At 34.7% G+C, this 25,301-nt stretch overlaps 1 protein-coding gene across 1 annotated transcript in view; it reads right to left on the reverse strand.

Annotated features, from left to right (window-relative positions):
- The window catches only part of LOC143230147 (cytoplasmic dynein 2 heavy chain 1-like), a 291,177-nt gene extending 266,477 nt beyond the window's left edge, over positions 1 to 24,700 (reverse strand). The window contains 5 exon segments of the mRNA XM_076463222.1: positions 11,541 to 11,807; positions 18,572 to 18,881; positions 21,562 to 21,870; positions 23,405 to 23,480; positions 24,474 to 24,700. Of these exon segments, the coding sequence (XP_076319337.1) occupies positions 11,541 to 11,807; positions 18,572 to 18,881; positions 21,562 to 21,762 (778 nt within the window). The 5' untranslated portion in view covers positions 21,763 to 21,870; positions 23,405 to 23,480; positions 24,474 to 24,700.
- Between the last annotated feature and the right edge of the window lie 601 nt (positions 24,701 to 25,301).

The following is a 25,301-nucleotide window of genomic DNA, read 5'->3' on the forward strand; positions in this document are numbered from 1 at the left end:
AGAACACAAACTAATCCTACAGGACATAACACGTACAGAACACAAACTAATCCTACAGGACATAACATGTACAGAACACAAACTAATCCTACAGGACATAACACGTACAGAACACAAACTAATCCTACAGGACATAACACGTACAGAACACAAACTAATGTTACAGAACATAACACGTACAGAACACAAACTAATCTTACAGGACATAACATGTACAGAACACAAACTAATCCTACAGGACCTGACTCATACAGAACACAAACTAATCCTACAGGACATAACATGTACAGAACACAAACTAATCCTACAGGACCTGACTCATACAGAACACAAACTAATGCTACAGGACATAACATGTACAGAACACAAACTAATGTTACAGAACCTGACACGCACAGAACACAAACTAATGTTACAGAACCTGACTCATACAGAACACAAACTAATCCTACAGGACATAACACGTACAGAACACAAACTAATCCTACAGGACATAACACGTACAGAACACAAACTAATCCTACAGGACATAACACGTACAGAACACAAACTAATCCTACAGGACATAACAGGTACAGAACACAAACTAATCCTACAGGACATAACATGCATACAGAACACAAACTAATCCTACAGGACATAACACGTACAGAACACAAACTAATCCTACAGGACCTGACTCATACAGAACACAAACTAATCCTACAGGACATAACATGTACAGAACACAAACTAATCTTACAGAACCTGACACACACAGAACACAAACTAATCTTACAGGACATAACACGTACAGAACACAAACTAATCTTACAGAACCTGACTCATACAGAACACAAACTAATCCTACAGGACATAACATGTACAGAACACAAACTAATCTTACAGGACATAACACGTACAGAACACAAATTAATCTTACAGGACATAACATGTACAGAACACAAACTAATCTTACAGAACCTGACTCATACAGAACACAAACTAATCTTACAGAACCTGACTCATACAGAACACAAACTAATCTTACAGAACCTGACACGCACAGAACACAAACTAATCTTACGGAACCTGACTCATACAGAACACAAACTAATCTTACAGAACCTGACACACACAGATCACAAACTAATCTTACAGAACCTGACTCATACAGAACACAAACTAATCTTACAGAACCTGACTCATACAGAACACAAACTAATCCTACAGGACATAACATGTACAGAACACAAACTAATCTTACAGAACATAACACACACAGAACACAAACTAATCTTACAGAACCTGACTCATACAGAACACAAACTAATCTTACAGAACCTGACTCATACAGAACACAAACTAATCTTACAGAACCTGACTCATACAGAACACAAACTAATCTTACAGAACCTGACACACACAGAACACAAACTAATCTTACAGAACCTGAGTCATACAGAACACAAACTAATCCTACAGGACATAACATGTACAGAACACAAACTAATCTTACAGAACCTGACTCATACAGAACACAAACTAATCGTACAGGACATAACACGTACAGAACACAAACTAATCCTACAGGACATAACACATACAGAACACAATCTAATCTTACAGAACCTGACTCATACAGAACACAAGCTGATCTTACAGAACCTGACTCATACAGAACACAAGCTAATCTTACAGGACCTGACTCATACAGAACACAAGCTAATCTTACAGAACCTGACTCATACAGAACACAAGCTAATCTTACAGGACCTGACTCATACAGAACACAAGCTAATCTTACAGGACCTGACTCATACAGAACACAAACTAATCTCACAGGACATAACACGTACAGAACACAAACTAATCCTACAGGACATAACATGTACAGAACACAAACTACTCCTACAGGACATAACACATACAGAACACAAACTAATCCTACAGGACCTGACTCATACAGAACACAAACTAATCCTACAGGACATAACACGTACAGAACACAAACTAATCCTACAGGACATAACATGTACAGAACACAAACTAATCCTACAGGACCTGACTCATACAGAACACAAACTAATGCTACAGGACATAACATGTACAGAACACAAACTAATGTTACAGAACCTGACACGCACAGAACACAAACTAATGTTACAGAACCTGACTCATACAGAACACAAACTAATCCTACAGGACATAACACGTACAGAACACAAACTAATCCTACAGGACCTGACTCATACAGAACACAAACTAATCCTACAGGACATAACATGTACAGAACACAAACTAATGTTACAGAACATAACACGTACAGAACACAAACTAATCTTACAGGACATAACATGTACAGAACACAAACTAATCTTACAGAACCTGACACACACAGAACACAAACTAATCTTACAGAACCTGACTCATACAGAACACAAACTAATCTTACAGAACCTGACTCATACAGAACACAAACTAATCCTACAGGACATAACATGTACAGAACACAAACTAATCTTACAGGACATAACACGTACAGAACACAAACTAATCTTACAGGACATAACATGTTCAAAACACAAACTAATCTTACAGAACCTGACTCATACAGAACACAAACTAATCTTACAGAACCTGACTCATACAGAACACAAACTAATCTTACAGAACCTGACACGCACAGAACACAAACTAATCTTACAGGACCTGACTCATACAGAACACAAACTAATCTTACAGAACCTGACACACACAGATCACAAACTAATCTTACAGAACCTGACTCATACAGAACACAAACTAATCTTACAGAAACTGACTCATACAGAACACAAACTAATCCTACAGGACATAACATGTACAGAACACAAACTAATCTTACAGAACATAACACACACAGAACACAAACTAATCTTACAGAACCTGACTCATACAGAACACAAACTAATCCTACAGGACATAACACATACAGAACACAAACTAATCTTACAGAACCTGACTCATACAGAACACAAACTAATCTTACAGAACCTGACTCATACAGAACACAAACTAATCTTACAGAACCTGACACACACAGAACACAAACTAATCTTACAGAACCTGACTCATACAGAACACAAACTAATCCTACAGGACATAACATGTACAGAACACAAACTAATGTTACAGAACCTGACACGCACAGAACACAAACTAATGTTACAGAACCTGACTCATACAGAACACAAACTAATCCTACAGGACATAACACGTACAGAACACAAACTAATCCTACAGAACCTGACTCATACAGAACACAAACTAATCTTACAGAACCTGACTCATACAGAACACATACTAATCTTACAGAACCTGACACACACAGAACACAAACTAATCTTACAGAACCTGACTCATACAGAACACAAACTAATCCTACAGGACATAACACGTACAGAACACAAACTAATCTTACAGAACCTGACTCATACAGAACCTGACTCATACAGAACACAAACTAATCCTACAGGACATAACACGTACAGAACACAAACTAATCTTACAGGACATAACATGTACAGAACACAAACTAATCCTACAGGACCTGACTCATACAGAACACAAACTAATCCTACAGGACATAACATGTACAGAACACAAACTAATCCTACAGGACCTGACTCATAAAGAACACAAACTAATGCTACAGGACATAACATGTACAGAACACAAACTAATGTTACAGAACCTGACACGCACAGAACACAAACTAATGTTACAGAACCTGACTCATACAGAACACAAACTAATCCTACAGGACATAACACGTACAGAACACAAACTAATCCTACAGGACATAACACGTACAGAACACAAACTAATCCTACAGGACATAACACGTACAGAACACAAACTAATCCTACAGGACATAACACGTACAGAACACAAACTAATCCTACAGGACATAACACGTACAGAACACAAACTAATCCTACAGGACCTGACTCATACAGAACACAAACTAATCCTACAGGACATAACATGTACAGAACACAAACTAATGTTACAGAACATAACACGTACAGAACACAAACTAATCTTACAGGACATAACATGTACAGAACACAAACTAATCTTACAGAACCTGACACACACAGAACACAAACTAATCTTACAGAACCTGACTCATACAGAACACAAACTAATCTTACAGAACCTGACTCATACAGAACACAAACTAATCCTACAGGACATAACATGTACAGAACACAAACTAATCTTACAGGACATAACACGTACAGAACACAAACTAATCTTACAGGACATAACATGTACAAAACACAAACTAATCTTACAGAACCTGACTCATACAGAACACAAACTAATCTTACAGAACCTGACTCATACAGAACACAAACTAATCTTACAGAACCTGACACGCACAGAACACAAACTAATCTTACGGAACCTGACTCATACAGAACACAAACTAATCTTACAGAACCTGACACACACAGATCACAAACAAATCTTACAGAACCTGACTCATACAGAACACAAACTAATCTTACAGAAACTGACTCATACAGAACACAAACTAATCCTACAGGACATAACATGTACAGAACACAAACTAATCTTACAGAACATAACACACACAGAACACAAACTAATCTTACAGAACCTGACTCATACAGAACACAAACTAATCCTACAGGACATAACACATACAGAACACAAACTAATCTTACAGAACCTGACTCATACAGAACACAAACTAATCTTACAGAACCTGACTCATACAGAACACAAACTAATCTTACAGAACCTGACACACACAGAACACAAACTAATCTTACAGAACCTGACTCATACAGAACACAAACTAATCCTACAGGACATAACACGTACAGAACACAAACTAATCTTACAGAACCTGACTCATACAGAACACAAACTAATCCTACAGGACATAACATGTACAGAACACAAACTAATCTTACAGGACATAACACGTACAGAACACAAACTAATCTTACAGGACATAACATGTACAGAACACAAACTAATCTTACAGAACCTGACTCATACAGAACACAAACTAATCTTACAGAACCTGACTCATACAGAACACAAACTAATCTTACAGAACCTGACACGCACAGAACACAAACTAATCTTACGGAACCTGACTCATACAGAACACAAACTAATCTTACAGAACCTGACACACACAGATCACAAACTAATCTTACAGAACCTGACTCATACAGAACACAAACTAATCTTACAGAACCTGACTCATACAGAACACAAACTAATCCTACAGGACATAACATGTACAGAACACAAACTAATCTTACAGAACATAACACACACAGAACACAAACTAATCTTACAGAACCTGACTCATACAGAACACAAACTAATCTTACAGAACCTGACTCATACAGAACACAAACTAATCTTACAGAACCTGACTCATACAGAACACAAACTAATTTTACAGAACCTGACACACACACAGAACACAAACAAATCTTACAGAACCTGAGTCATACAGAACACAAACTAATCCTACAGGACATAACACGTACAGAACACAAACTAATCTTACAGAACCTGACTCATACAGAACACAAACTAATCCTACAGGACATAACACGTACAGAACACAAACTAATCCTACAGGACATAACACATAGAGAACACAATCTAATCTTACAGAACCTGACTCATACAGAACACAAGCTGATCTTACAGAACCTGACTCATACAGAACACAAGCTAATCTTACAGGACCTGACTCATACAGAACACAAGCTAATCTTACAGAACCTGACTCATACAGAACACAAGCTAATCTTACAGAACCTGACTCATACAGAACACAAGCTAATCTTACAGGACCTGACTCATACAGAACACAAGCTAATCTTACAGGACCTGACTCATACAGAACACAAACTAATCTCACAGGACATAACACGTACAGAACACAAACTAATCCTACAGGACATAACATGTACAGAACACAAACTACTCCTACAGGACATAACACATACAGAACACAAACTAATCCTACAGGACCTGACTCATACAGAACACAAACTAATCCTACAGGACATAACACGTACAGAACACAAACTAATCCTACAGGACATAACATGTACAGAACACAAACTAATCCTACAGGACATAACACGTACAGAACACAAACTAATCCTACAGGACATAACACGTACAGAACACAAACTAATGTTACAGAACATAACACGTACAGAACACAAACTAATCTTACAGGACATAACATGTACAGAACACAAACTAATCCTACAGGACCTGACTCATACAGAACACAAACTAATCCTACAGGACATAACATGTACAGAACACAAACTAATCCTACAGGACCTGACTCATACAGAACACAAACTAATGCTACAGGACATAACATGTACAGAACACAAACTAATGTTACAGAACCTGACACGCACAGAACACAAACTAATGTTACAGAACCTGACTCATACAGAACACAAACTAATCCTACAGGACATAACACGTACAGAACACAAACTAATCCTACAGGACATAACACGTACAGAACACAAACTAATCCTACAGGACATAACACGTACAGAACACAAACTAATCCTACAGGACATAACATGTACAGAACACAAACTAATCCTACAGGACCTGACTCATACAGAACACAAACTAATCCTACAGGACATAACATGTACAGAACACAAACTAATCCTACAGGACCTGACTCATACAGAACACAAACTAATGCTACAGGACATAACATGTACAGAACACAAACTAATGTTACAGAACCTGACACGCACAGAACACAAACTAATGTTACAGAACCTGACTCATACAGAACACAAACTAATCCTACAGGACATAACACGTACAGAACACAAACTAATCCTACAGGACATAACACGTACAGAACACAAACTAATCCTACAGGACATAACACGTACAGAACACAAACTAATCCTACAGGACCTGACTCATACAGAACACAAACTAATCCTACAGGACATAACACGTACAGAACACAAACTAATCCTACAGGACATAACACGTACAGAACACAAACTAATCTTACAGGACATAACATGTACAGAACACAAACTAATCTTACAGAACCTGACACACACAGAACACAAACTAATCTTACAGAACCTGACTCATACAGAACACAAACTAATCTTACAGAACCTGACTCATACAGAACACAAACTAATCCTACAGGACATAACATGTACAGAACACAAACTAATCTTACAGGACATAACACGTACAGAACACAAACTAATCTTACAGGACATAACATGTACAAAACACAAACTAATCTTACAGAACCTGACTCATACAGAACACAAACTAATCTTACAGAACCTGACTCATACAGAACACAAACTAATCTTACAGAACCTGACACGCACAGAACACAAACTAATCTTACGGAACCTGACTCATACAGAACACAAACTAATCTTACAGAACCTGACTCATACAGAACACAAACTAATCCTACAGGACATAACATGTACAGAACACAAACTAATCTTACAGAACATAACACACACAGAACACAAACTAATCTTACAGAACCTGACTCATACAGAACACAAACTAATCCTACAGGACATAACACATACAGAACACAAACTAATCTTACAGAACCTGACTCATACAGAACACAAACTAATCTTACAGAACCTGACTCATACAGAACACAAACTAATCTTACAGAACCTGACACACACAGAACACAAACTAATCTTACAGAACCTGACTCATACAGAACACAAACTAATCCTACAGGACATAACATGTACAGAACACAAACTAATGTTACAGAACCTGACACGCACAGAACACAAACTAATGTTACAGAACCTGACTCATACAGAACACAAACTAATCCTACAGGACATAACACGTACAGAACACAAACTAATCCTACAGGACATAACACATACAGAACACAAACTAATCTTACAGAACCTGACTCATACAGAACACAAACTAATCTTACAGAACCTGACTCATACAGAACACAAACTAATCTTACAGAACCTGACACACACAGAACACAAACTAATCTTACAGAACCTGACTCATACAGAACACAAACTAATCCTACAGGACATAACACGTACAGAACACAAACTAATCTTACAGAACCTGACTCATACAGAACCTGACTCATACAGAACACAAACTAATCCTACAGGACATAACACATACAGAACACAATCTAATCTTACAGAACCTGACTCATACAGAACACAAGCTAATCTTACAGAACCTGACTCATACAGAACACAAGCTAATCTTACAGGACCTGACTCATACAGAACACAAGCTAATCTTACAGAACCTGACTCATACAGAACACAAGCTAATCTTACAGGACCTGACTCATACAGAACACAAGCTAATCTTACAGGACCTGACTCATACAGAACACAAGCTAATCTTACAGGACCTGACTCATACAGAACACAAACTAATCTTACAGGACATAACACGTACAGAACACAAACTAATCCTACAGGACATAACATGTACAGAACACAAACTACTCCTACAGGACATAACACATACAGAACACAAACTAATCCTACAGGACCTGACTCATACAGAACACAAACTAATCCTACAGGACATAACACGTACAGAACACAAACTAATCCTACAGGACATAACATGTACAGAACACAAACTAATCCTACAGGACATAACACGTACAGAACACAAACTAATCCTACAGGACATAACACGTACAGAACACAAACTAATGTTACAGAACATAACACGTACAGAACACAAACTAATCTTACAGGACATAACATGTACAGAACACAAACTAATCCTACAGGACCTGACTCATACAGAACACAAACTAATCCTACAGGACATAACATGTACAGAACACAAACTAATCCTACAGGACCTGACTCATACAGAACACAAACTAATGCTACAGGACATAACATGTACAGAACACAAACTAATGTTACAGAACCTGACACGCACAGAACACAAACTAATGTTACAGAACCTGACTCATACAGAACACAAACTAATCCTACAGGACATAACACGTACAGAACACAAACTAATCCTACAGGACATAACACGTACAGAACACAAACTAATCCTACAGGACATAACACGTACAGAACACAAACTAATCCTACAGGACATAACATGTACAGAACACAAACTAATCCTACAGGACATAACACGTACAGAACACAAACTAATCCTACAGGACATAACACGTACAGAACACAAACTAATCCTACAGGACATAACACGTACAGAACACAAACTAATCCTACAGGACCTGACTCATACAGAACACAAACTAATCCTACAGGACATAACATGTACAGAACACAAACTAATGTAACAGAACATAACACGTACAGAACACAAACTAATCTTACAGGACATAACATGTACAGAACACAAACTAATCTTACAGAACCTGACACACACAGAACACAAACTAATCTTACAGAACCTGACTCATACAGAACACAAACTAATCTTACAGAACCTGACTCATACAGAACACAAACTAATCCTACAGGACATAACATGTACAGAACACAAACTAATCTTACAGGACATAACACGTACAGAACACAAACTAATCTTACAGGACATAACATGTACAAAACACAAACTAATCTTACAGAACCTGACTCATACAGAACACAAACTAATCTTACAGAACCTGACTCATACAGAACACAAACTAATCTTACAGAACCTGACACGCACAGAACACAAACTAATCTTACGGAACCTGACTCATACAGAACACAAACTAATCTTACAGAACCTGACACACACAGATCACAAACAAATCTTACAGAACCTGACTCATACAGAACACAAACTAATCTTACAGAAACTGACTCATACAGAACACAAACTAATCCTACAGGACATAACATGTACAGAACACAAACTAATCTTACAGAACATAACACACACAGAACACAAACTAATCTTACAGAACCTGACTCATACAGAACACAAACTAATCCTACAGGACATAACACATACAGAACACAAACTAATCTTACAAAACCTGACTCATACAGAACACAAACTAATCTTACAGAACCTGACTCATACAGAACACAAACTAATCTTACAGAACCTGACACACACAGAACACAAACTAATCTTACAGAACCTGACTCATACAGAACACAAACTAATCCTACAGGACATAACACATACAGAACACAAACTAATCTTACAGAACCTGACTCATACAGAACACAAACTAATCTTACAGAACCTGACTCATACAGAACACAAACTAATCTTACAGAACCTGACACACACAGAACACAAACTAATCTTACAGAACCTGACTCATACAGAACACAAACTAATCCTACAGGACATAACATGTACAGAACACAAACTAATGTTACAGAACCTGACACGCACAGAACACAAACTAATGTTACAGAACCTGACTCATACAGAACACAAACTAATCCTACAGGACATAACACGTACAGAACACAAACTAATCCTACAGGACATAACACATACAGAACACAAACTAATCTTACAGAACCTGACTCATACAGAACACAAACTAATCTTACAGAACCTGACTCATACAGAACACAAACTAATCTTACAGAACCTGACACACACAGAACACAAACTAATCTTACAGAACCTGACTCATACAGAACACAAACTAATCCTACAGGACATAACACGTACAGAACACAAACTAATCTTACAGAACCTGACTCATACAGAACCTGACTCATACAGAACACAAACTAATCCTACAGGACATAACACGTACAGAACACAAACTAATCCTACAGGACATAACACATACAGAACACAATCTAATCTTACAGAACCTGACTCATACAGAACACAAGCTAATCTTACAGAACCTGACTCATACAGAACACAAGCTAATCTTACAGGACCTGACTCATACAGAACACAAGCTAATCTTACAGAACCTGACTCATACAGAACACAAGCTAATCTTACAGGACCTGACTCATACAGAACACAAGCTAATCTTACAGGACCTGACTCATACAGAACACAAGCTAATCTTACAGGACCTGACTCATACAGAACACAAACTAATCTTACAGGACATAACACGTACAGAACACAAACTAATCCTACAGGACCTGCCTCATACAGAACACAAACTAATCTTACAGAACCTGACTCATACAGAACACAAGCTAATCCTACAGGACATAACATGTACAGAGCACAAAATAATCTTACAGAACCTGACTCATACAGAACAAACACCAATATTAGAATGCCTAACAATTACAAAAAAGCATTCCAAATGAATGTTGCAATTAACTCTTACATCATTTGATTAACCAATGGTGCTTTATTTACCAATAATATCCATTAAATGTCTGGTATAAATGTCTGGGTGTCCTAACTATTTCCTCAGTTAGAATATGCATTAACTCTTACATCATTTGATTAACCAATAGTGCTTTATTTACCAATAATATCCATTAAATGACTCATTCTACTTTGTTGAAAAGCTGGGGTGTATTCTTCTTGTTTCCAAACATCATCCAAAACACTGAAGGCCAACTCTAGGATGTCTAAACATTCCACCAAAGGAACTGTTTCCAGAGTTTCAAAACTTTTTTGCAGTGGTTCAAACAAGCTTTGGAAATATGCAGCCCTTTCTTTTTCTGCTCGATCAGGAGCTAGCCGTGCCCGATCACTCCAGAAAGTGAACTCATCATTCGGAGATAGAATACCTGAAAATATAACACAAGTAAAGGCTTCCCAAATAGTATTAAAACATGAACAATACACAGTTCAAATACCATGCATTTTGAAGTTTCAAGTATCTACATGTCAAACCTATAAAAGGATGGAATTATCTTGCAATCAGTGTTTGAAAGTGGTGTTCATACATTCCAGCTGAAGGAGTAAATGTTTTATTGGAGGATATATTTTCTTAAAATAAATCTTTCATACGATGGAATATTAAAAAAATGGACACTTCAAAGTGTGTAGGTTTAAAAGACTAGAAGACAGATAAATATCATTTGCAACTCTTGACAAACTGGTTTTATGTGTAAACCAAACTGTGAGGTTTTAGAACATTACTGTAATCAAAAGTTTCATATTTTAATAAATTTACTTAGCTCAGTTACATAAGATTATACAAACAATTCTTTACAAGTCACAATGGAGTAGTTTTAAATTGTGACCATGGTTTGTTATAGATTCTAAACGTCTATTAATTATGGCATAAGGGTCTGGCATTTGGGAGTTCTAGTCAAATTTTAAAAAACAAACCATGACAAAAATATTCCTTCTTCCAATCTTAATTGATCTATAATTCATAAAAAGAGAACTATGTGATGGATTGTTATCTTTCTATTCTTTACATTTCAGCATTTTTCAAAATAATATTGTATAACAAGCAGTCTGGAGAGAAATACTAACAATCCTAATGTTCATACTAAAGACCCAGCTCCCAAGACTTCATTTATGTCACTGAAAGTGTCCTCTGTATAGATTAAACTATAGATACAAAGGATATGACAGCACATCAATAGTTATTGTAATATTTCATCTCAAACATAGTTACTGTCTCTCCAACAACCACTACAAGTCCTGATTTATGGTTGTTCCAAATACAAATAACCAACTCTGAAGTATTATTGGCTCACAATAAACCAGAAGCTAACCATAATACATTATACATGTACCACAATAACTGACAATCTAACCATTATACATGTACCATAATAACTGACAAGCTAACTGTAAGACATTATACACGTACCACAATAACTGACAATCTAACCATTATACATTATACATGCACCATAATAACTGACAAGCTATCTGTGAGACATTATACATGTACCATAAGAACTGACAAGCTATCTGTGAGACATTATACATGTACCATAAGAACTGACAAGCTAACTGTAACACATCATATATGTACCATAAGAACTGACAAGCTAACTGTAACACATCATATATGTACCATAATAACTGACAAGCTAACTGTAACACATTATACACGTACCATAATAACTGACAAGCTAACTGTAACACATTATACACGTACCATAAGAACTGACAAGCTAACTGTACGACATTATACACATACCATAATAACTGACAAGCTAACTGTAAGACGTTATACACGTACCATAATAACTGACAAGCTAACTGTAAGACGTTATACACGTACCATAATAACTGACAAGCTAACTGTAAGACGTTATACACGTACCATAATAACTGACATGCGAACTGTAACACATTATATACATAACATAACAACTGACAAGCTAACTGTAACACATTATATACATAACATAACAACTGACAAGCTAACTGTAACACATTATACACGTACCATAATAACTGACAAGCTAACCATAATACATTATACACGTACCATAATAACTGACAAGCTAACCATAATACATTATACACGTACCATAATAACTGACAAGCTAACCATAATACATTATACACGTACCATAACAACTGACAAGTTAACCATAATACATTATACACGTACCATAACAACTGACAAGCTAACTGTAACACATTATACACGTACCATAACAACTGACAAGCTAACCATAATACATTATACACGTACCATAACAACTGACAAGCTAACCATAATACATTATACACGTACCATAATAACCGACAAGCTAACTGTAACACATTATGCACGTACCATAATAACCGACAATCTAGCTGTAACACATTATGCACGTACCATAATAACTGACAATCTAGCTGTAACACATTATGCACGTACCATAATAACTGACAATCTAGCTGTAACACATTATATATGTACCATAAGAACCGACAAGCTAACTGTAACACATTATACACGTACCATAACAACTGACAAGCTAACCATAATACATTATACACGTACCATAATAACCGACAAGCTAACTGTAAAACATTATGCACGTACCATAATAACCGACAATCTAGCTGTAACACATTATGCACGTACCATAATAACTGACAATCTAGCTGTAACACATTATGCACGTACCATAATAACTGACAATCTAGCTGTAACACATTATACACGTACCATAAGAACCGACAAGCTAACTGTACGACATTATGCACGTACCATAATAACTGACAAGCTAACTGTAACACATTATACACGTACCATAACAACTGACAAGCTAACTGTAACACATTATACACGTACCATAACAACTGACAAGCTAACTGTAACACATTATACACGTACCATAACAACTGACAAGCTAACTGTAACACATTATACACGTACCATAACAACTGACAAGCTAACTGTAACACATTATACACGTACCATAACAACTGACAAGCTAACTGTAACACATTATATACATAACATAACTGACAAGCTAACTGTAACACATTATATACATAACATAACTGACAAGCTAACTGTAACACATTATATACATAACATAACAACTGACAAGCTAACTGTAACACATTATATACATAACATAACAACTGACAAGCTAACTGTAACACATTATATACATAACATAACAACTGACAAGCTAACTGTAACACATTATATACATAACATAACAACTGACAAGCTAACTGTAACACATTATATACATAACACAACTGACAAGCTAACTGTAACACATTATATACATAACCCAACTGACAAGCTAACTGTAACACATTATATACATAACAACTGACAAGCTAACTGTAACACATTATATACATAACATAACAACTGACAAGCTAACTGTAACACATTATATACATAACATAACTGACAAGCTAACTGTAACACATTATATACATAACATAACTGACAAGCTAACTGTAACACATTATATACATAACATAACTGACAAGCTAACTGTAACACATTATATACATAACATAACTGACAAGCTAACTGTAACACTATATACATAACATAACTGACAAGCTAACTGTAACACGTTATATACATAACATAACTGACAAGCTAACTGTAACACATTATATACATAACATAACTGACAAGCTAACTGTAACACATTATATACAAAACCCAACTGACAAGCTAACTGTAACACATTATATACATAACATAACAACTGACAAGCTAACTGTAACACATTATATACATAACATAACAACTGACAAGCTAACTGTAACACATTATATACATAACATAACAACTGACAAGCTAACTGTAACACATTATATACATAACATAACAACTGACAAGCTAACTGTAACACATTATATACATAACATAACAACTGACAAGCTAACTGTAACACATTATATACATAACATAACAACTGACAAGCTAACTGTAACACATTATATACATAACATAACTGACAAGCTAACTGTAACACATTATATACATAACATAACTGACAAGCTAACTGTAACACATTATATACATAACATAACTGACAAGCTAACTGTAACACATTATATACATAACACAACTGACAAGCTAACTGTAACACATTATATACATAACACAACTGACAAGCTAACTGTAACACATTATATACATAACACAACTGACAAGCTAACTGTAACACATTATATACATAACACAACTGACAAGCTAACTGTAACACATTATATACATAACATAACTGACAAGCTAACTGTAACACATTATATACATAACCCAACTGACAAGCTAACTGTAACACATTATATACATAACATAACTGACAAGCTAACTGTAACACATTATATACATAACATAACTGACAAGCTAACTGTAACACATTATATACATAACACAACTGACAAGCTAACTGTAACACATTATATACATAACATAACTGACAAGCTAACTGTAACACATTATATACATAACACAACTGACAAGCTAACTGTAACACATTATATACATAACATAACTGACAAGCTAACTGTAACACATTATATACATAACATAACAACTGACAAGCTAACTGTAACACATTATATACATAACATAACTGACAAGCTAACTGTAACACATTATATACATAACATAACAACTGACAAGCTAACTGTAACACATTATATACATAACACAACTGACAAGCTAACTGTAACACATTATATACATAACATAACTGACAAGCTAACTGTAACACATTATATACATAACACAACTGACAAGCTAACTGTAACACATTATATACATAACATAACTGACAAGCTAACTGTAACACATTATATACATAACATAACTGACAAGCTAACTGTAACACATTATACACGTACCATAACAACTGACAAGCTAACTGTAACACATTATATACATAACATAACTGACAAGCTAACTGTAACACATTATATACATAACACAACTGACAAGCTAACTGTAACACATTATATACATAACATAACTGACAAGCTAACTGTAACACATTATATACATAACACAACTGACAAGCTAACTGTAACACATTATATAACATAACATAACAACTGACAAGCTAACTGTAACACATTATATACATAACATAACAACTGACAAGCTAACTGTAACACATTATATACATAACATAACTGACAAGCTAACTGTAACACATTATATACATAACATAACTGACAAGCTAACTGTAACACATTATATACATAACATAACTGACAATCTAACTGTAACACATTATATACATAACATAACAACTGACAAGCTAACTGTAACACATTATATACATAACATAACAACTGACAAGCTAACTGTAACACATTATATACATAACATAACTGACAAGCTAACTGTAACACATTATATACATAACATAACTGACAAGCTAACTGTAACACATTATATACATAACATAACAACTGACAAGCTAACTGTAACACATTATATACATAACATAACAACTGACAATCTAACTGTAACACATTATATACATAACATAACTGACAAGCTAACTGTAACACATTATATACATGACACAACTGACAAGCTAACTGTAACACATTATATACATAACACAACTGACAAGCTAACTGTAACACATTATATACATAACACAACTGACAAGCTAACTGTAACACATTATATACATAACATAACAACTGACAAGCTAACTGTAACACATTATATACATAACATAACAACTGACAAGCTAACTGTAACACATTATATACATAACATAACTGACAAGCTAACTGTAACACATTATATACATAACATAACTGACAAGCTAACTGTAACACATTATATACATAACATAACTGACAAGCTAACTGTAACACATTATATACATAACATAACTGACAAGCTAACTGTAACACATTATATACATAACATAACTGACAAGCTAACTGTAACACATTATATACATAACATAACTGACAAGCTAACTGTAACACATTATATACATAACCCAACTGACAAGCTAACTGTAACACATTATATACATAACATAACAACTGACAAGCTAACTGTAACACATTATATACATAACATAACAACTGACAAGCTAACTGTAACACATTATATACATAACATAACAACTGACAAGCTAACTGTAACACATTATATACATAACATAACAACTGACAAGCTAACTGTAACACATTATATACATAACATAACAACTGACAAGCTAACTGTAACACATTATATACATAACATAACAACTGACAAGCTAACTGTAACTCATTATATACATAACATAACAACTGACAAGCTAACTGTAACACATTATATACATAACACAACTGACAAGCTAACTGTAACACATTATATACATAACATAACTGACAAGCTAACTGTAACACATTATATACATAACACAACAACTGACAAGCTAACTGTAACACATTATATACATAACATAACAACTGACAAGCTAACTGTAACACATTATATACATAACACAACTGACAAGCTAACTGTAACACATTATATACATAACAACTGACAAGCTAACTGTAACACATTATATAACATAACATAACAACTGACAAGCTAACTGTAACACATTATATACATAACAACTGACAAGCTAACTGTAACACATTATATACATAACATAATAACTGACAAGCTAACTAACACATTATATACATAACATAACTGACAAGCTAACTGTAACACATTATATACATAACATAACTGACAAGCTAACTGTAACACATTATATACATAACATAACTGACAAGCTAACTGTAACACATTATATACATAACATAACTGACAAGCTAACTGTAACACATTATATACATAACATAACTGACAAGCTAACTGTAACACATTATATACATAACATAACTGACAAGCTAACTGTAACACATTATATACATAACATAACAACTGACAAGCTAACTGTAACACATTATATACATAACATAACTGACAAGCTAACTGTAACACATTATACATTCCGATACTCATTGAATACAAGATTTATAATTTTCCTCAAACACACATTTTCCTTAATATATCTACTTAATTCATTGCTTTATGTGAAACTAATGCAAACAAAACAAGTCATATTTAACAACAGACAGAAACAAGTACCTGCCAATCTATTTTCTTCCATTTCTTCTACTTCAAGTTCACCTTTGTCACTCTTTCTTACCATACTGCCAAGACCTGCTTCGAGTTCACCAAGCAGACTTTGGAGTTTGGGATTGAAAGTCAGACTCCAGCGTTCATTCTTCAAAAGTACAGGGGCAAATATTTTCTGGACTGAGTGATAAAGAGCCTTTATGGGAGAGTCTATCATTGAAGTGATGAAAATATTGGAATGTAAGTTGTCTGGTGTAATCACATCTGGTCGGATTTTGAAGAATATTAATATTCTATCATCTGTTCCTTTAGGTTCAACCTGAATCAGAAAGAAAAGTTCCTTCGTAATACACATACATTTGGAACACACACACATCTATCAACCAAAACCAAGTTGTGAGAGTAATCAATTATTCAAAAACACACTACGTAATTTAAAATTTACCAAACAAATAAAGGTGTTACATATATCTATTATCTCTATATTTGACTATAAAATCCCAGTTACAAGTAATCTACAATAAATTGCATGAAATACACCCATATTTTATTAGCAGCAAATCTGCAGTATGTACTTAACGGACAGATTTATAATTTCAGAGCTCTACAGTTGACAAATAACCTGAGAGTTTCATAGTCACATAACTAATACTTTCATTGTGGAAGGTACTCTGTATGATAGTTGTATAGCTCATGGAATGGACTAACAGTTTATGAAATATAACTGAAGAATGTAGCAAATATCACAGTTGTATAGCTGAAGGAATGGACTAACAGTTTCTATGATGTAACTGAAGAATACAGTGAGTATCATAGTTATATGGCTGACAGAATGGACTAACAAATTCAGAGATGTAACTGAAGAATACAGTGAGTATCATAGTTGTATAGCTGAGGAAGTGGAGTAACAGTTTCTGAAATATAACTGAGGAATGTAGAAACTGTCATAGTTCTAGAGCTGATGGAATGGACTAACAGTTTCTAAGTTTTTAACAAAGAACTGTATTGAGTATTATAGTTGTAGAGCTGAGGAGATAGACCAAGAGTTTCAGAAATATAACTGTGGAATGTAGTGAGTATCATAGCTGAGGGAATGCACTAACAGTTTCAGAGATGTAACTGAGGAATGTAGAGAGTATCATAGTTATATAGCTAAGGAAATGGACTAATAGTTTCTAAGATGTAACTGAGAAATATAGTTAGTATCATAGATGCATAGCTGAGAGAAAGGACTAACAGTTTCAGAGATGCAAGTGAGCAATGTTGTGAGTATCACAGTTATATACAATCATGTGAAAAGTTAGGACACCCTATGAAAGCCTGTGTATTTGTGTAACATTTTTGGATATATAGATATTTAATCTTAGTTTCAACAATACTGAGAGATTATAGGAATATAACTAAACAATTAAAACTGAAGAAAAGACTTTTCAAGATCTTCTGTAAATGTAATTCTACAAAAATGCATATTCTAACTGAGGAAAAAGTTAGGACACCCTACCTCCTAATAGCTAGTGTTACCCCCTTTGGCTTAAATAACTGCAGTGAGATGCTTCTTGTAGCCATCTACCAGTCTCTGACATTGGTCTGAAGAAAGTTTGCCCCACTCCTCATTGCAGAATTTTTTCAGCTGTGAGATGTTTGAGGGGTTTCTTGCATGTACAGCCCATTTCAAGTCACCCCACAGCATCTCAATAGGATTAAGATCTGGGCTTTGACTCGGCCATTCCACGACTCTCCATTTCTTAGTTTTTAAGGAGTCCTTGGTGGATTTACTGGTAATGCTGTGGGTTATTGTCGTGTTGCAGGGTCCAGTTCCTTCAGCTTTAATTTTTGTACAGATGGTCTCACATGATCCTCAAGCACCCTCTGATACACAGTAGAATTCATGGTGGATTATATGATTGTGAGCTGTCCAGGTCCTGCTGCAGCAAAGCAGCCCCAAACCATGACACTTCCACCTCCATGCTTCATAGTTGGTATGAGGTTCTTTTCCTGCAATGCTGTATTTGGTTTATGCCAAACCTGTCCTCTGTTCTGGTGTCCAAATAATTCAAATTTAGACTCATCTGTCCAAAGAACATTATTCCAGAAGTCCTGGTCTTTGTCTACATTCTCTCTGGCAAACTTCAGTCTGGCCTTGATGTTTCTTTTAGAGAGCAAAGGTTCCCTCCTTGCACACCTCCCATGCAAGTTAAACTTGTGCAGTCTCTTTCTGATTGTAGAGGCATGTACTTTCATATCAACAGTAGCCAGAGCCTGCTGTAGGTCCTGTAATGACATGTTAGGGTGTTTGGAGACCTCTTGTGGCATCTTGCAATCTGCTCTCGGGAAGAACTTGCTTGGACCTGGGCATGTTTGAAGTTGTCTTGAAAGCCTTCCACATGTTGACTGTTTTCCGGACAGTGGAATGACTGATTTCAAAATCTTTGGGACCTTTTATATCCTTTACCAGACTCATAAGCTGCTACAATTTTCTTTCTGAAGGCCTCAGACAGCTCTTCTGCTCTCACCATGGTGCTCACTCTCACTTCAACAGTCAGGAGCACACCAAACTAAATGTCTGAGGTTTAAATAGGGCAAGCCTCATTCACAATGCTGAGTAACGATCTTCTAATCACACGCACCTGGTGTGATACACCTGTTTGAGTTAAGCCACTTTATGTGGGTATAAATGTCTGGGTGTCCTAACTATTTCCTCAGTTAAAATATGCATTTTTGTCAAATTACATTTTACAGAAGATCTTGAAAAGTCTTTTCTTCAGTTTTAATTGTTCAGTTATATCCCTATAATCTCTCAGTATTGTTGAAATTGAGATTAAATATCCATATATCCAAAATGTTACAAAATACACAGGCTTTCATTGGGTGTCCTAACTTTTTCACATGACTGTATTTTCAAGTGTAAACAAAGGTCAAAATCTAATGTCTTACATCTATACTAAGACTGTCAAAAATTTCTGATAACAGCTGAAGATAAAACTAAATATTCTTCTCACCTTATTCATGAAATGTATTTCTTTTTCCTCATTCTGTCCCTCTAGTTGTGTACTTAAAATATGGCAGTCTTGTTCATCTAAGAAACTATTCAACTCTTTGGCATTAAAAAGTTGATTTGATGTGTTTTCATCTATCGACAGTGAGAAATAATCCCCTATAGATGTTAAAATAAAATCTTTCCTGCTATCTCCACTCAGCATATTTCTTTGTGGTAGTAAATGGACGGATTATAACAAAACTCTGGTTTACTGCTTTTTGTTTCCGTTATTAGCTAACATGTAGAAGATTACCAGTTTCTTCATCTATAGCTGAAAAAAGAAAGTCTACAATAAGTGAAAATTTATTTCATTATTTACATAATTATTACAAAAACCACTTTGAAATTAATAGAAAAATATTTCAGTTATAAATTTTCGATTTTAATGTACGGTTTCTGTGTGGATAAAAATATTTTTGTAAGATTGAGAAAAATTCAGTGTTGAGATTTAAAAAAAAACATAACCCATACAAAGTGGTAAATATTCATAATTATTAAGACTCTCAAACAAAACTATGTTTATCCATAGCCATTTACATTTGTATTCTAATTTTAGAGCCACATTGAAAATTTCTAATTGACTTTTGAGTAACCTAAAATTCATGCAATTGACTGGCTTGTTTTATACTAATACAATCATTATCAGATGCAGGAATTTCTAGTATTAGAAATTAAATATCAGTGAAATGATAAAAAAGTTTATATCTCATGCTAAATCTTAAATGATAACAATGCATATCTCTGTTTAATATCTGAGTAACATATAAACTACTGCTGAGGTATCACATAAAGTAGTATCATCATTGTGCAAAGCTACACGAGGGCTATATGCACTAGCCACCCCTAATTTAGCAGTGTAAGACTAGTGGGTATGCAACCAGTCCTCACCACCTATCAACAACTCATGGGCTACTCTTTTACCAACATATAGTAGGATTGACCATCACATCATAACACCCCATGGCTGAAAGAGTGAGCATTTATGGTGCAACAAAGATTCAAACCTGTTACCCTCAGATTTTAAGCCAAGCACCCTAACCACTTGGCCAAACCCGGCGTACCAATTGAAATGAACGGACAATTCATGAATTATACTATCTTCTAACTCAGGCGGACTCTTGGAATGGCAGTGTTCATGTCTGTTTCTAATCGCTACATAGATGATGTGTTGTGTCTTTCACTGACAACATAACAACTTGAAGACTATGTGAAGAAGGATAGACTGGAGTCACTGAACATGATATATAGTGTTCAAAACACTAAAAACAGGATTATATTAGCCTTTTACTTTCACATCTCTTGGACCCAGGAAAATGTCTCACCTCCACGATTACTCTCTAAATTTTGATATGGAAATCCAGTTCATAAATACAGTTTTGCAAAAATTTGACATTACCTTGATAAAGTATAAGATTCATACTTTGTGAAAAATTATGACTTGAATGAGGTAATCAAATGAAGCTGACCATTAGAATTTCTCTAATTTCTATAAATATTCAAAAAGTTTATTGAACAATGCTTCAATTGTGGGCAATTGCTCTATGTTCTTCTTTACATGAATTGTCATATTTATTTTATGCTCAGACAAAATTGTTTTTTTATATAAGTACGTCTTTCATGTTTTCCAATTGTTTTGAAACTTTTAGTCTCTTACATTCAACTGAAAATTTATTTGACAATTGTTTTATTGAATACAGCCATTTCTTTCTAACAAGACACCAACTTTATGCAACATGGCAAATTTTTGCAACAATGTGTAATTTCTCATCTTAAAAAATACAAGCTATAATTACCAAATTACCTACCTAATTACTCTTGCTTCAAAACAAACACTCTTTTGAAGTAATTTTCCTTACACAAAGTTTTCACCTGGAAACAAACCTAAAATTGAAACAAACTTTCAAGACGCCTTTAAAATAAATAAAAAGGTAGACAATATACAAATAATATGAGTGAGACATTTTATATATCCCACATCTCCCACCCCCAAGTGCAGTTTCAGGATACTTTAAACTGATGTGAACCCTCCATTCCCTAAAAAACCTAAAATGTTCAATACAGCACTCCCTTGAAAGAATACAGAAAACACACCTAATACTGCTAATCATTAGTGTGAATAACCAAGTGATATGAAATTTACCATTTATGTGTTAAATAACTGTTCCATATAGACAAATATATGCTGGCTGGGCATGTTACTGTTTCTGCTATTATGGAAAAACTATAATAGTTAAGGAAATAAATTTATCTGATTATTACAGAGAAGAGTTGTAGTAGTTAAATGACATGCAACATTTAGCACTACTTCAGTACACCATCCAGGCAAAGTCTGCTTGTGTGGAGAGATTCTTGATATTACAGAAAATCTGTAACAGACTTGGAAATAATCTACTCTAATTATTGAATGTTATTTTAGCACCATAATTATGTCACACGTTCATGTAGCTTTCACACAATCCCTCCCATTAAATGTCAAAAACCTAGGACCTGGATAACAGTATTTCTATTATTCTTTTAATTTCAGTATTTAATTTCGAAGTGAAATAACTTAGCCAAATGTGAAGATTTTGCTAAGTATAAGCTTTAAGTTACGATATAGCACAAAATTAAGACTGGTTTGTGTTTTTTAGCATGACTAAGAAAATGGCCATAACCAGCCACTAAACTTCGAGTTAACTTTCACACATTATTTACTTGCATTGCTTATTAAATTACAATATTAAAACATGATTACTAAGGCATGTTTTATGAAGTATTATAAATCTTTACAGTGCCACAACTTGTATTATAAAATTAAGTTACAACGTAAAATTAGTTCACAACTTTGGATTTTACATCTTACAAATTAATAATAATACCAACGGTAATGCTTACGGTGATAACATATAATCAACACTAAATAGTACTAGCACGAGCAATGTTACTATTTACTAATATAAATAATGTCATTGTCTCAATAACGCATAAGATTTCTTGTTCAATTATACTATTGATATTACTTTTTACACAAACATAATGGAATTTAGTTTAATTGTTGGAATAATATCGTATAAATTACAATTTCTTTAGTTTACGACTGCATAGCACTGACTGTCATTCAAATCCAGTGAGAATGAAATACATATAATTTTTCTGAATGGAATCTGAAACTAAACACTTAAAAAGCGCATGCGTTAAATTTTGTTTATAAGATGGTATACCACCTTCCTTTTCAAACGTATGTCAGCAAATATTTTAAAAAGAATCACTTAAAAGTTAGAGTTAGTAGGAATAAAGGCAATATTTCTATATTATAATGCTAGCCAAAGAATCCTAAGATTTAATCATCACTAATAATTTTTCGCCATATTATGATCCAAGCAAACGTTGTTCGCTCCTCTACGTAAAAAATATTTTCTCAACCCTAACGAGCCGTTTTTACATATATAGGGCCCGGCATGGCCAAGCGTGTTAAGGCGTGCGACTCGTAATCTGAGGGTCGCGGGTTCGCATCCCCGTCGCGCCAAACATGTTTGCCCTTTCAGGCGTGGAAGCGTTGTAATGTAACGGTCAATCCCACTATTCGTTGGTAAAAGAGTAGCCCAAGAGTTGGCGGTGGGTGGTGATGACTAGCTTCCTTCCCTCTAGTCTTGCACTGCTAAATTAGGGAAGGTTAGCACAGATAGTCCTCGAGTAGCTTTGTGCGAAATTCCAAAAACAAAC

Source organism: Tachypleus tridentatus, chromosome 10 (assembly GCF_004210375.1).
Source record: "Tachypleus tridentatus isolate NWPU-2018 chromosome 10, ASM421037v1, whole genome shotgun sequence".
NCBI classification, from domain to species: Eukaryota; Metazoa; Arthropoda; class Merostomata; order Xiphosura; family Limulidae; genus Tachypleus; species Tachypleus tridentatus.